We start from the raw sequence: 15,188 nt of genomic DNA on the forward strand, positions 1-15,188 counted from the left end.
TTTTTGGAAGGTGGCAGTCCAATTCCCTTCTCTAAAACTAAAGACTGACATTTTAGAGAGACAGCCAGCATATTGCTAATAACTTTCCCATGCTGATCCATGCTGCAGTAAGTGATGAGGGAAGAAATACCAGGGGAATTTAAAGCCTACCACTCAGTTTACTGACGCTGGCTTGGGCCAGGTTCCATCACAGAAGGCAGAGTATCAGTTTCTCCTTACAAATCTTTTGTTTTACCCAACGGATTTGTCTGTGCTTGTAAAATTTAATTTGGACTAAAGGGATCACATGAGCTTACAACACCGTATCTTCAGTGTTGGCAGTCTTACAGATGGAGACAGCTGGGGATGGCCACAAACTGAGAAGAAACCCTACTGTATTTCCTCTTCCAACCGTGCAGCAAAGCCTCCAGCAGGCTCTGGGCACACCCCGGATGCCAGCAGGGACACCTGCAGCCCCGTGGCTGTTGCTGGGCACTGACCTGACCCAACATCCATATCCAGGTGCTCCAGGATTACACACTTTCAGATTCTAGCAGCCTGCCTTGAAGGCAGTTCCTTGACCTTGGGTTGTTTTTAATCTCAGAGAGTTAAAACACTAAGACATCTGCCTCTCCTGTGAAGGCTTCTTCCTCAAAAACAGATGCTGAAAAACCAATGGCAACACAAGCTCCTAACCCCCAGCTCTCAGCCGCTCTCTTTGAGGACAGCGCAGCCCATTTCACTCTTCTTCTCTCCAGTGGGTCACCAGGTGTCCAAGCCAGCTCCATAACCTCCAGGAGCAGGTTCTCCCCTCCCTGCTTCTCATGCCTCTGACTCCTTCACGTAGCCCTGTGACCATCCATCATGCAAAAAATTTGGTGTCTATCAGAGCAACATTGAATCTGAACAACAGACAGAGGACGCCTCAAAGCTATTCTCAATTTCTTTACATGGATGATCTCTCCTTGTATCACTTATCATCAGCAAATCTTTGCTTCCTTGCTTTTAGCCCCCAAGGTAAGAAAGCTAACAGAGAGAATTGATTAAAAAGGAGTTGTATATCAATAAATGACCTGCTGCCTTCCAAAGCAGACCCTACTGGTCTTCCCCTGTTGTACTAGTAATTGCACCTGTACCACGGCTCAGACACAAATTCTGTTTGCCAGGTAAATTTTGTAGTGCATCAGTAAATGACATTTGCAGCCTTCTAAATTGCCTTCTGGCTTCTGCATGACTAACTTCATTTAGCTTCTCCTCGGAGGGGCTGCTGCCAAAATCACTGGTGCTTGCACAGCTTTAAATGGCAATGCTTGCAGTCCTCGTGTGCGCTCCAGAAACACCGGAGGCAGTCAGCTTAGTAAAACATCAAAACATCCACGATTAATACGTCGGTGTGCTAGGCCAGGAAAAGTAAATACACAAGCTCTTCCTATTCATCACTACTTCAGAGACGCTCTATGGGGTCCTACCTTGCGATAAACTCTCCTGACAAACATGCCTCGAGCAAAAGCCTGGATGGTGATGGTGGCACTGCGGATCCGCTGGAAAGCTTGGCGGATCCTCAGCATTCGGTATTGCTTTTGGAAGATGATGGCTGCCCGCGTTCTCCGCAGGTGCTCTGCAAGCCTGCAAAGCGCAGGAGAAAGGTTAGTAATAAGCCTAACTCCATCTTTATTTTCATCACAGTATTAAACCATACGGAGAAAAACCCTGCTGGCAAAGGTAGCTCGCCAGCATTCAAGACAGACCATCCCAGCACTAAGGCTAGGAAAAGAGCAACGGGAACACACGTGCAATCGGGAAACATTCCTGATACCCAAGAGCACCAAAACCAGAACAACACATGCCTCTTTATTTCTAAGTAGCATTAAAACCAAGTATTTTCCAACTTTTTCCTTTGAGTCTGAACTCTCTGCCTTACATACTCAAGCCTAACAATAATCCAGGTTGACTCCGCAACTTCCTTAGCTCTAAAAAGTACGTGTCATACAGGGTATCCACTGACTGCAAGTCCACTCCGTAAAAACACCACAGTAAATGGATTTGACATTTAAACCGGTGTGCACTGGTCTGGCAATGTTCAGGAGCAGAACCCCAAGCGATTCATACACAGTAAATAATGCAAGATACAGTCAACTCTGTCCACGTTCCTCCTGTTCACAGACTCAATTCATGTTCAACTTGTTACATGGCTTAATCAGTACCCATAAAACCTCCCATTAATTTGATGACTAGCTTGTTTTTCTGAATTTATGATGCATTTATTGCTCTCAGCATGAAGCATTATATAAAATTTGTTTCAGTTTTTTTTTCATTCTAGGAAAAGCATATAAAACTAAAAGGGCCAGATCAGATTGGTTTATATATCCCCCTTCTTGAAAGCCAATGGTTTCTCATTATGACCCACTGAAGTCGAGCTTGCTAATGAGGAGGAGGGATGCTCTGCCTCCAAAAAGCGAAGGGAACAGTTTATCCAGGTGACGCTTGCTCTGTGAAACCAGTACGAAGAGGTGATCTGAAAAGTCACGTCAGGGAAAACACCACTGCAATATGAAGTCCAAGGAAATGCTATTAATGGGACTATCAGGCAGTAAGATTCCTTCTCCTAGGGTGTTTTCCAGCTCCTGAACTCATGAGTGCTAAAGATATCTATCTTGGCCTTCAGTTTTCTCCATGTGCCTGCAGACAGCTCAGTCCACAAAGAGTCTCATTTTTAACATCCCCTTTGGCTGCCCATGCTCAAGAGAGCCCATCCCCTCATCCCAGGACATTCCTGTGACTCATGGGCCCAGGTCTGTAACAACCAGAAGTTGTTACCAAAATATGTAGAGCAATTTCTATTAAAATCTCTTACATTCTTCCAAAATACAATATGATTTACAGGAAACAAAGATGCCAGCTTTGAAGGAACATGGAAGATCTCCACTTTCTGCTGCCAAAATTAATTGACTGGAATCAGCATTTGGTGAGTGAGGAGCAAAGGACCAGTTACATCATGCCAGGCACACTTAACTCAACAGGCAGCATCTCATGGTGCCCAGGCATAGAGTTAATTGGGATTACAGAGCATCATTTCTGAAGGGCAGATGTTAATTGCTTTACTGCCCTCTTCATGTCCACCCAGTATCTGGCGTCAGCAGCCTACCAGAAACCCCAGTTCAACACTAGAAAGTCACTGATGCAAATGCCATTTGCCAGAGGTAGCCCCCCAAAAATATTAGTTCTGTGACATATTTCCACCCAAATAGCTATGAGTACTTTAATCATCTGACTGCATCCTAGCTGGCTGTTTTACTACCCTGCCTAAGCACATAGAAATTACACTAATTCTGGCATGAAATCACTCTGAGGCAAAGAATTTAGATTATTTGCCCCAGTAAGGTTGGAGAAAGGGGCCAGGAATAAGCTTCGATTTCAGCACACAAAATTCACCAAGAGCACATGGTACCTACACACACAAAATGCATCTTGTCTTCACAGGGGCTGAAATTTCTGGGTAAAAAGGGCACCATGTGCACAGCATTTTCATGCTTGTCATACTAAGCATCCAATTTTACTTTACTTTATTCTTTTTTAAGGCCCATGAGACAGACTTGACTGAGGATATAACTGCCCAGAAGTATTTCACCCCTTGAGTTCCCAGCTAGCCCTTCCTCGGAGACCTCCTGAGGACCCACCTGCGAGCCAGGTGCCCACGGGCATAACGCTGGATGACTATCGCAGCCCTCTTCAGCCTTTGGTACTTCACCCTCTGCAGCCAGCCCCGCACTGTCTTCTGAATCATGATTGTGGCAGCTCTGAACTTATCTGCTCGCAGTTTCTCCAGATATGCCACCTGGCCTGCACGGAAAAAGATCTTGGTACGTCCAAACTGGAACTTGTCTGGATCCTTTTCAAAAGCATAAAGGAAACTATATTTAATTGAGGCAAACATTTTTTTTTTTCAGTCTGTGTATGTTGCTCAGTAGATACAATCAACAAAATTTTCAATCAAGTTTACCCGTTCAGTTCATAACTCTCTTCCATGAGGTAATGAAGGAATGATTAGACTCCAAAGTTAGCTTCTATATACTCATTTAGGAATATGACACTGGAGTCAGGCTTAAGCCTCACATATTTGCACAAATCTTGAATACATTTATTTATAAACCAAAGGAAGTTCACGGGACTTCAAAAGGGTTCCTTTTAGAAAAGATTAAGGCTTACATCTGCAGAGGTGTATGTGCACCACAAGCAGATCCACTGCCGAGGAGGCAACACTCAGGGCATAGGGAAAGGGCCTTTGCAGCTAGGAAAGCAAATGAGTAAATTCCTCAAAATCTCATGAGGAAAACAAGGACAGAAATTAAAATCTGACTACAGTGCTCTGCACATTTTGGGCTCCTCAGCAGCAAGACAACAAGAGGAAACCTTTGTGTACACATTCACAACTTAAAAATAGCACATGTGAGTCTGAGTAACGAGTAGAAGTGGAAGATATTTGCTTAAATATGTAAAGGAAAAATGTTTCCATGCAAAGGATGGTTTTTTTTCTACACGTAAGTTGCCATTAGAAGTCTCCCACACATTGAGATGGGGCACTTTGGAAGAAGCCCATGGCTGCCTTAACTCAATCAGCACCTGCACAAGCCGCAGGTGAAGTGGGAAAAGGGAGGGTGACTCAAATTATATCAAAGCCATGAACTTCTGCACTGTAAAAACTGTCACTAAGGGTTCAGTCCCAGCTCACCTTAATGAGGTCTTCCAACAGGGCCCGACAGATTTGCTTCTTGTCATTCTTGGAGACATCTCTCTTTTTCATAAGAACGCGGTATCTATTGAAGAAGTCATGGTAGGACCACCTGAAAGCAAAGAGCACCCAGAATCAGCCTGCATGCTGGGCATTATTTCTTTATGGCCACCCTCCACGTGGATCACAGTTCCCAAAAGAAGCTAGCTCGTCCAAACCCAAACCCCATCTCAGCCCTCCTTTGGCACCAAACCTATTTATTGGTGCTTCTTTAGTTTGCAATGGAAACACAACGAGGAAGGGCTCACGAGCTCCTCTCCCCATGCAGTACACTGTGAGCATCTTCCTCCCAGTTACCAAATCCTCCCACTCCCAGCAAGACCGCAGCAGTAGAGCTTTAATTCTCCAAACTGCCAAGTATAGAAATTCAAATTAATTCACTCACTAATCACCGCACGTTGCGGTCTGTTGCTGAGACCTTTTAAACTAATGACATTTTTGGACTCTGAAGAGACAAGGCAGCAGCTTGGACAACGCTTTGCTGTCATCAGCAGTCAAGTCTCTTAACAGGCAACATTAATTCAAGGAATAGGAGCCCTATCTGTTGCTGCTAGGGACCAGCATCTCCTGCCATCTCTGCGAGATTTAGAGCCTACAGGCAGGATCCTGAAAACGACTCAGCATCTGCCAGGCCTCAGCCTTCTCCAAATTAACACAGTGAGTTATGGAGCCCCCAGAACCAGACTTGTTAATTGAAACAGCAGGCATTTCCAGCGCTGCCAAATAGCGGCTGTCATCATTTCAAAAAAACCTGCACAACGGATGTCAAGGAAAAGATGGGAGAAGACTACAGATACCGTGATTTCTGCTCTCATGCAGTGAAGACATTCATGAGCCTTGGCCTTGCTCATGCGACAGCTCTGGCAGCTCACAGAAATGAGGACCTATCGTGTGACCCTCAGCCACACAGAAAACTGTCTGCGTTCCAGTAGCCTCATGCATGCATTTATTTTTGCGTTACTATAACCAATTTTGCCTATTTTTCCTGTCCAGCAAAATAAAATACACCAGGGATCAGGAGAGATGGAAAAAATGGCAAAATAAGTCACAAAAGGCCAGTATCATCCCTGCAACAGGTCCTTATGCTGGGCCTGTTCTCCACAGTAGTGCTAGGGGAGACATCACACCACCTCAGGAGCGTCCATCCACAAGATTAACACCTCTATAAAACATCTAATCTCTAAAGAAACTCTTTGCAAGCTGGGAACCTGGCAAGACAGACGTGCCAGAAATATTTCTCAAGATACATGATGAATGCTGTTTCACCTCAGTCCAAACACTGCAGCGAGGGAGGAAAGCCAGTCTGATTGAAAGCAATACGCTAATTAAAAGAACGCAGTAGAAACAGAAGGTTCACAAAGAGAAGGAAGGGAGAACAAGCAAACGAACCAGGCTGCTAAGGACTGGGAAGCACCACGCAGCTCCTGCATGGACACATTGCACCCTACGCTCTATCTGCAAAGAGTAAAGAATGGCAAAGCTAGAAGGGGTCCTCAGCGTTGTATCTAAAATGAAAGCTGAGACAGAGTGCTTACGGAGACAGAAAAGGCACCAAATTACCACTAGCTAGAGAATAGTGACTAAAAAAAAAGACACCTGCTGCAAAGAGCTGTCTCTGGGGTGAGGGAGGGCACAACTAAACTCAACGATTATGCAAGGCCATGAACTCGTGTCGTGCAGCGCTTAAGCCAGAACGGCCTCTTCTCCTCCTCTTGATCGCTGTTCTTTTATAAGCACGTTTCCAGTTCTGTGCCTGAACGTGGTCCCCTGGCTCTGCGCACACACAAGCACGGCGGATGCTCACCAAGATCCAAATTAAAGCCGATAGGAGAAGCAGAGCGCGCAGTTCCCAAGGCGCAAAGCCAAACATGCGATGCTGGAAACATCCTGCCTGTCTCGGATGTTGCTCGAGCCAGATTTGTGGCAGAGCTCAGGGGAAAAGAGGAGGAGGAGGAGGAGGAGGAAGGAGCTTTCCTATTAAACTGCCAGAGCCAGTTTAGGGGCTGGTAATATTAAATGCTGCTATTAAGAGCAAAAAGTCATCTGGCAGGTGCTGCCCGGGCTCCTCCGGCAAAGAGCAGATGGCGAAGAGGCAGCACGCACAACTGAGGGAACGCATCCAAGCTGGGCAGAGAGCAGTAAAATCCATCCTTCCTCCCGCACCCAAGCAGAGACGGTGCAGATTTCACGGACGCTTTTAAACGAGGGTCAGGCGCCTGCAGGACGATGATTTAACAGAAGTCGACTGGTCTCGAGTTTACACTGCTTCTATCGTTTGCGCACAGAGCATCCCAACACAAGAGCTGCGGTCCCGGCGGTCAGGTGGTCACCCAGGAGCTCAACGCGACGCCAAGAGGAACCGCACCGCGGGCCGACACTCCAGGAACGGTGCTAAGGGAGAAGATCAGGGGTCGGAAAGCAGGCGGCCACTCATGCAAGGGATGAGCCTGCTGGCTTGGGGGAGCACGGGATGCTCCTTGGCCAAGGCACTTGTCAGCGCAGGTAAAGACAGTTGCGGAGGTTCATAGCTGCTGTTACAGGATCTCCCCAGAGAAAGAAGCGATTAAAGCATTTAAGTTTAATGTAACATGCCTGCTTAAGCCACTTAAGGTTTAAAGCAGTATCAAATTACCTTGCAGCTACGTGCTTGGAGAAACACAAACATGATCCCCTAGCCTTGCGCAAGAGGTCTGTCTTGTGCTGAAATACTGAAGCTTAATGCTTGGGGCATACACTTTTAATTTATTTATTAACATATTTTTGCATGTCTTCTTTAGGTTTGGCATCAGCATCTTCAGCAGAGTAACAGAAAAAACGAGGAAACGTCCTTCCCTCCTGCTAGGTGCTTACAGAGAACGGCGGATGTGGCACGCTGCGCCGGATCGGGAGTTGGGATGGGAGGCTTATGCCACCCTGGGACTTGCTGGGAGCTATTAAAGTCACTGCCGGTGGGTTTTAAAGGCGGCCTCCCTCCTCAACCAGCACCACAACCATCACAGCACATGGCAAGTGCACACCTCCTGGCAAGGAATGGGAAAACCACCGCAGACCACTAACCAAACAGTTTTGAACTCCTTAGCTTCCACTATCAAGTTATAGAATCCAGACAGGGGATATGGGAGAAGAAATCACAGAATCGGAAAGGTTGGAAGGGACCTCTGGAGATCACCTAAGTCCAACTCCCTGCTCAAGCAGGGTCACCTACAGCATGGTAGACAGGGTTGCATCCAGGCAGGTTTTGAACATCTCTAGAGAAGAAATGTTACTGGAACGATCCTTGTACCTGCACAGCTGAGAAAGAGAGAAGAAAGAATGGACCAACTGGTACTGCTCAAACCTTCCCAAGGAAACAGCCCCTGGGCTGAGATCAGGCACAAGCAACCTCAATCACCAAAGTTTTGTTTTGAAGATGTTAGCACAGGCCACTAAAAAAAAAAGGAGGCAATAAAAAGAATGGAGCGATACAGGAAAATAAATAATGCTAGTGAAAAAACTCATTGGGCTCAAGAAGCAAGGAAAATGGTTGCTGATTTGGCCAGGAGCAGGAGACCTGGTCAACAGGTCCAGCAATTTCTTTGTCACCTAAAGGAACTAAAGAACCTTGTGCAGGTGCAGAAGACAAAATTAAAGAAAAAAAAATCATTCCCAGGCCCAGTGACACCAGGCACTGAAAGGATCAGTGTTTTAAGTGGACTGGGAGGTGGGAGGCATCGATCTCCCTGCAGGAGTCAGAGTCCATTTGGGGCGGGCAGGTTGAACAGTTGAGCCAAGATTTGCTATGGAATTGTTTTAGAAACTGCAGCCCAGGGAGAAAATTTCTCTTGTTTTGTTTACTGCAGAACAGATTTGCCTTTCAATTAGCTCAAAAACATTCAGACTGGCGTCACTTGAAATTATCTGGAATATATTCAAAGAGCAGAACGCAGGAAAAACACTATTAAAAAATTACCTTTTTTTTTGTGGGGGGGGGGGTGGACAAACAGAGCTACCAGCAGCCAAACTAATTTACAGATTGTGCTTCCCTGAAAAGGCTGCAAGATTGCTAAGCACACGCTATGAAAAGTGACTATGCACAAGGATGCCCATGAAACGTTTCAATTATGCGTGTTTAACATTTATAGAGTTTAGCAGCCGAGACTTCACCCTGAACCGATTTAGGGACGCAGCATCTGAGAGCCAGCTCCAAACAGCAGATGCACAGGGTGAAAAACAAGAAATTCCCCTCATATAAAAAAAGTTTCCATAGGGTCAAGCATTGGAAAAGGGACACATCACCCAGCAGAAGACCACAGGGACCTGAACACTAACAGGTATATCACGAAGGGCAACACACCGCTTTGACAAAATTCGGATGACAAACGTGTTTCAGGGCATTTTGTTATTCATGAAGCTCTGTATCAATTTATTTGCTAGAGACTAACCTTCACATAACCAGTTTCTCTAAAGATGATGAATGGTTCATACTAGGGAGACACGTTGCACGCTTTACCCACAAAAGCTGATGATAGATACACCGTCTGCATCGCCAAGGCAGCCCATCCATCACATTCATTTACGTACACACCAACCAATACTTTTCTTAACTAATCTGTGGCATTTCAAACCAAACAATATGTTTTCAGTTTACTTGAGATAGTTGTCGAAGTCCATATTCCACAAAAATGACAAAATAAAGGCAGCAATACCCAAAGCAGGGAACGCAAGGCTTCATCTTGCAGTGGAAGTACATCATGTCTTTCATGCTTGTTGAACAAAAGTAAAAACTGTATTAAAGCTTCTTTTTTTTTTAAGGAACTAGGTAAAAAAATTACTGGAACCTCAAAAGATCCAGTTCTCCACCCATAAAGTAAGTGTGATCAACAAGTGCAAAGTAATAGCAGGTAATAGCCGACACCTTTGCTCAGAAGCCACATTGCGCTCAGAAGTTATTCTTGCCACAACATGCTGGGAAACACTCTGACGTACGTACCACCGGACGAAAATTCCCGTTTTCTCTCCTTTCTGTTAATACAACTTCTGCAATGAAACACCTCGAAAATTCTCCCTTGCTCTAAAGTTAAATTGTTTACATCCAAGTGAAACAAACCTCACAAAGATTTCAAGAGTTGTATGATTATTTTAAGCAGTCTGAATTTATAACCTTCACCCAGGGTTTATGTTTCAAGAACGACCCTTCTTTTCGGGTGATCTTTAATCAACTGTTACAAACTGTCTTGTATCGACATGAAAGGGAACACCACGGGAATAATCAATGCCCACGGAGATTTTGTGCTGCGATGAAAATCACTAACGTGACCTCATGCATGTAAAATCCAGAAAGAACTAAAACGCCTGTGGCATTTCTCACAGGATAGGACTCTGTGGAAGTAGCTTTCGCCAAGTTAGTTTATAAAGCCACCTCAAATACACAGATTATCCACCGTCCTTTAACAGCGTTGCACAATGCCCAGCTCTTGTTTTCGAGGCTGCAATTCCATGATCAAGGACGGGAGAGAACTAGCAGCATCCAAAGCAAACATCTCTTTCCGTGCCGTGGTGCTGCTGTACGCTGTTATCTTCTGGAAATGATAAAAACAAAGAACTTGGCCCTGAAGCATCTCAAACACTGAGCTGGAGAAGGTCACTCGGAGGAAGACTGAAAACTGAACAGCCTATTTGCACTTTTCTCTCTTCCTAGAGGGAGAAGGAGAGCTGACAAGCTGTACTGATGGAAGAGTTTTGTATTGGTCACGTCCTGGGAGAGATTCTTGTCCCCGAAAGCGTCCAGGTAGACCACACGACAGGCCACTTCTGCCTTTGGGTTTTCAAGGATAGAGTGGTCCTCGCACCAGTAGAGCATTTCCCATAAACGCACCCTGCCTGGCCTCCAGGGGCTGGAATATTCTCCCTCTTTCCCAGTTATTAATTATACCCAGATTTTAGTGCGATAGGGTCTAAACTGAGTGGGCGGAGATGGAGAAAGGGTATCAGTTGACTGCACAGTGGAAGATTTCACGCAGAGCCGATCCATCAGTGCACTCGATGGATCCACCCTAGAGGAAGGTAACCTCCCCAAAACCAGTGACGGGCGCTTCGCCCGGCGTTCAGCAGCCCCGTTGGCTGGCTCTCTGCCAAGTGCATCTATAGCCTCTTTGTTCCCTGCCAAAAGGCTGACAGGAACACAAAACTGCTCGGCAGAAAAGCAGAGTTGATGCATCCTCAGAATTATTTGCACTTGTCATCTCCCGGCCTTATTTATAGCTTATGTTTGGGGATTTATTAAGCCCTAAAATCTCCATTGGATTTTTTTTTTTTTTAATCACAATCAGCAAGAGGCACAGCACCCATAACCTTTTCTTTTTACGATACAAGAGTTTCAAGTCAAATATGCTTCAGATGTGCTGAGTGGAAGCTGCAACAATGGCTTACAACCCTGATTTTCTTTCTCTGTGAGCACAATAAAATATTCCTGGGTTGAAATTATTACTGCAGCAGGTGTCTGAAGCCAGGAAAGACAGACATACAGGCCCATGGGAGTGCAAGAAATCCAGCAGCACGTGGAACTTCAGGTGAGCAGTGGCGAGTCCTACAAAGTAAATACGGCTCCCAAGTGAGTCAAATGTGTAGGATCAGAGAGTCAATATTGGTGCTTGCTGTCCATCTCCATATGGGATCGAAGCCAGACTCCCTGATCTGCCATGCAACATTTTTTTCAGCAATTTTATGGTTTACCATGTTAAATTAGTTCTCAGCACCAAATTGAAAGCACCAACAGAAACGCTGGACAAAACCCCAGGCCCTCACTGGTGGCCCAGCATTGCAGCTCCTTGCTCACTAACGCAGCTCTTAGAATTAGGATCCCCAGGAGCTAATGGGGGTTTTGTAAGATAAAAATAGAAAATGAAAAAAAAAAAGAAATCTATCCTGGATATAAACCAACAAAACTCAACCTTGCTTCTCCAAACACTGGTGTTTTTTTTCTCCTCTTCCTTCCTCCCTCCTTACAACACACCAGCAGCAGATCACGGTGCCCAATTCAGGGGACAGTACCTGGACGGGAAGCCAGCTGCACTGATGCGGATGGTCTCCAACACGCCGCAAGCTCTGAGCTGCTGCACTGCTCTCTTCGGATCGAATCTGTAATTACAGTTAGGATACAGATGAGCACAGGGAAAAGAAATCCACACCAGCATCCCTCTAAAGCGTCCGCAGGAATGTTGACATCGGCACCCTTTTGCAGCATTTCTCGTTTCACCCCTGTTGACACATACAGCACATTAGGCAGGTCGGGCCTCTACATCCATCAGGACATTATACTGCAAGAAAGAAAAGGACTACTGCCTGAATAGTGACCCTTTTGGGGACGTCAATTAGCACCTCAGAATTTACAGAAAATTTGCAGAATTTGCAGGAAAAAACTCTGCTGTCATCATCAGCACAGAGGCCAAAGAAAATCAGGTATCGGTGGATAGCTTTTGCCCATAACTATTCCTGGAGGATAACTGTGCACTAACCCCACGCCCCCATTCGGGAACAGGCTGCAGAAATGTCACATGTTTTCCTTCCATGTCTCACAGTGGACATGCTTTTCAAGTGAAATAGTCCTTGCCATCCCCCTGCTATCGATGCCAAGTGGTACTCTTGGGAGAAGATTGTAATCTGTCGCCACCGGTCTTCGTGGCCGTAAGATGCCCTGCTGTGTAAAGCAATGCAATTAAGATAAAGAAGGGAGTGGGTGACTCCATCACAAGCTGCCTTGAAATAACAGCACCACTCTTCTGTGCATGAGGGAGCTTTCGTCCCAGAGGACCCCAGGGTAATCCACACCGTGCACAAAGAGATCTTTCTGCAATGCAGCCACTCCTGCTGCAAAGCCACCAAGGCTGTATCTCCCCCCCCAAAATCATACAAAACTAGATTTTGCACCAAAATGTGAAGTAAGAGTCAGAGTAATGCAGGTTGCAAAGGACCTCAGGAGGTCCCCACCCACCCTTCTGCTCCAAGCAGCGGCAGCTATGAGGTCGCACTAGTTTGCTCAGGGCTTTTCCCAGTCAGGTCTTGAAAACCTCCAAGGACAGAGACAGCATAATCTCTCCGGGCAACCGCTCCGCTGCTAGACCATTCCCACGGGGGAAAAATTTTCCTCAACTTCAGTCTGAATGTCTCTTTTCAATTTATGTCTGATGGCTCCTGTCCTCCCACTAAGCACCTTGGCTTCTAAGCACTAAGAGCTTGGCTTCATCTTCTTGGTACTCCCTTTACAGATACTATAAGACTGCTATTAGTTTCCCCTTAAGCCTTCTTTTCTCCAAGCCAAATGTCTCATTTTGGAAAAAAGAAAAAAAAAAAGTAATGTTTTCATGAGCTGAAAAATGTTATGGTTTAGGGGGAAGAAATCCCTTTTTTTTTTCCCCCCTCACTGAACAACGAAGATATCTCACCAAGCATTCTGCATGTTACAAGACATCATTTTAATGCTAACGCAATGTGGTGTCACTGATGTCCCGTTTCTCTAATTCCTCCTGGCACTTCAAGCAGAAGTGCCTCTAAAACATAGACTTCTTTTACAGCTGTGCCAGTGTTCTCCAGCTTTGTACAGACATCAGTTTTAAACACAAGAAAACAGGCAAGAAATCATAAATCACAATCGCTCTGGCAAAACAGGAATGCAACACCTCTGCTCGGAGCTGGCAGGCTCTCCTGCCATTTTCAGGACATGATGAGATCTGCAATGATGCCGTACGCTGACCAACACCTGCATGCTGGTCCTCCAGAACCACCCTTGCGTCTGTCTGGGTTTGCCCCAGTTTCCAAAATCCCAGGCTTGGACAGCTATGACATTGGTCAGATGGGGAGCATGACACCTGACTGAGTTGCCACTCATGAGCAGAATCCTCCTGCTAATATTTATGGTCCGAGTCTGTTACCCATAATGTCTAAGAAGTACAAATACTTCCATTTGGGTAATTACTGCACCTTGACTACCAGGAACTTACACCTTTGTAAGTGTAAGTTGATATGAACTGTATCCTGAGCATCGCATGAAACGCTGAACTGCAAAGTTAAAGGCAAAGGAGTGAAGAAGGACTTCGCAGGATGCAGCTGGACCCATCCCTGAACCCCGCAACGGTATCGCGCTCAGAGAGGGGTATTCAGGTCACGTTGGGTCAGGGCAAGGGAAATGCCTCCACGATTACAAGTTATGGCTATAGCCCTTCTTACACACCACCACCTGCAGTTTGGCCTTCTGAAGGCCATGGCCTTCAGAAGAGAACACAGTGAGACAGATGGGGCCCTTCTTTACTAAGGCCAAATTACTTTGGAGTTAGAGGAGACTGAGTTAGGCAAAAAAACATTACTTAAGAGGTCGAACAAGGCCAACAGCTATTTGCTCACCATGCTCACAGCTTTCGATATACCTCTCAACTACAAAGGAGGACCCAGGCCACCCTTTAATTCCAGCTTTTCACTCACTCGGAAATCTGCCTCAGGTTGACAAAAGTCCTGTTTTTATTTTTTTCATATTTACATTGGAAGCATCAAGAATTTTTTTTGTTCATTTTACAAGCAATTTTGCAAGCACGCTGCTTATCTGCACCTTTCTCTGCTACTTCTCACTGTTCAGTGCTTTATTTATATCAGAGTTGATTCTCACATGAAATTGCATCAAAGACCCTGTTATTGCAAAGCAAGGATGTAGCACAGCATGCACAATATAAGCAATATTTATCTCTCCATATTAGCTGAGTATATCTACAAATTACTAGGATATGCATTAGTTTTTAGTCCAGTGACACAAAGAATGCCTAACGAAACCTCAAGAGTGGTAACTCCAGCAAGCTTTTGGGAATGGCACTGGGAGAGGGGCATCTCTTCAGGGCACTCTGCTGCTACGCAGCTAAGCACATTTTCTGAAAGCCAACTTACTTGAACGGGAGCTTCTCGTCATTTGGCTTGATGCAGCGTACGTAGTGCGGGGTGGTGGCATTCAGCGTCTCCATAAGCAAATGCAGGGAGTTCCTGAACTGCGAGACAAAAATCACGGATTTTTAGGAGGGATGAACATGCTTTAGGGCACCAATCCATACCAGCCCCTACATGTATCATGATATAAACCTCCCTATGAGCCCAGCACATACAGCAGCAACTCAAACAAGACACTGGTGGGGTCAGTTGGGTCTTGAAAGCCTCTAAGGGTGGAGACTGCACAACCACTCTGGGCAACTGCTTCACTGCTAGACGGTCCTCATGGGGCAAAATTTGCTTTTTTTTCAGTCAGAATCTTCCTCATTTCAAATTCTCACCACCATAACGCCTTGCGATACAGTCTAATGAACCTCGCAGCAGCCCTGGCGTGGCTTACGCCACGTCTCTGTCCTTCCATTCAAGGCTACCTTCCAACAGACCGCTAGAAGGTGTCAAAAATAGAGCAAAACTGATC

At 45.6% G+C, this 15,188-nt stretch overlaps 1 protein-coding gene across 1 annotated transcript in view; it reads right to left on the reverse strand.

The window, feature by feature from the left end:
• Window positions 1-15,188, reverse strand: part of MYO5B (myosin VB) — a 91,299-nt gene that overhangs the window by 36,529 nt on the left and 39,582 nt on the right. Inside the window, exons 16-20 of the mRNA XM_062600527.1 lie at window positions 14,675-14,772; window positions 11,798-11,884; window positions 4,709-4,820; window positions 3,657-3,868; window positions 1,449-1,605 (exon numbers count right to left, since the gene is read on the reverse strand). Of these exons, the coding sequence (XP_062456511.1) occupies window positions 1,449-1,605; window positions 3,657-3,868; window positions 4,709-4,820; window positions 11,798-11,884; window positions 14,675-14,772 (666 nt within the window). The remainder of the gene's footprint in view (window positions 1-1,448; window positions 1,606-3,656; window positions 3,869-4,708; window positions 4,821-11,797; window positions 11,885-14,674; window positions 14,773-15,188) is intronic.

Source organism: Rhea pennata, chromosome Z (genome assembly GCF_028389875.1).
Source record: "Rhea pennata isolate bPtePen1 chromosome Z, bPtePen1.pri, whole genome shotgun sequence".
NCBI classification, from domain to species: Eukaryota; Metazoa; Chordata; class Aves; order Rheiformes; family Rheidae; genus Rhea; species Rhea pennata.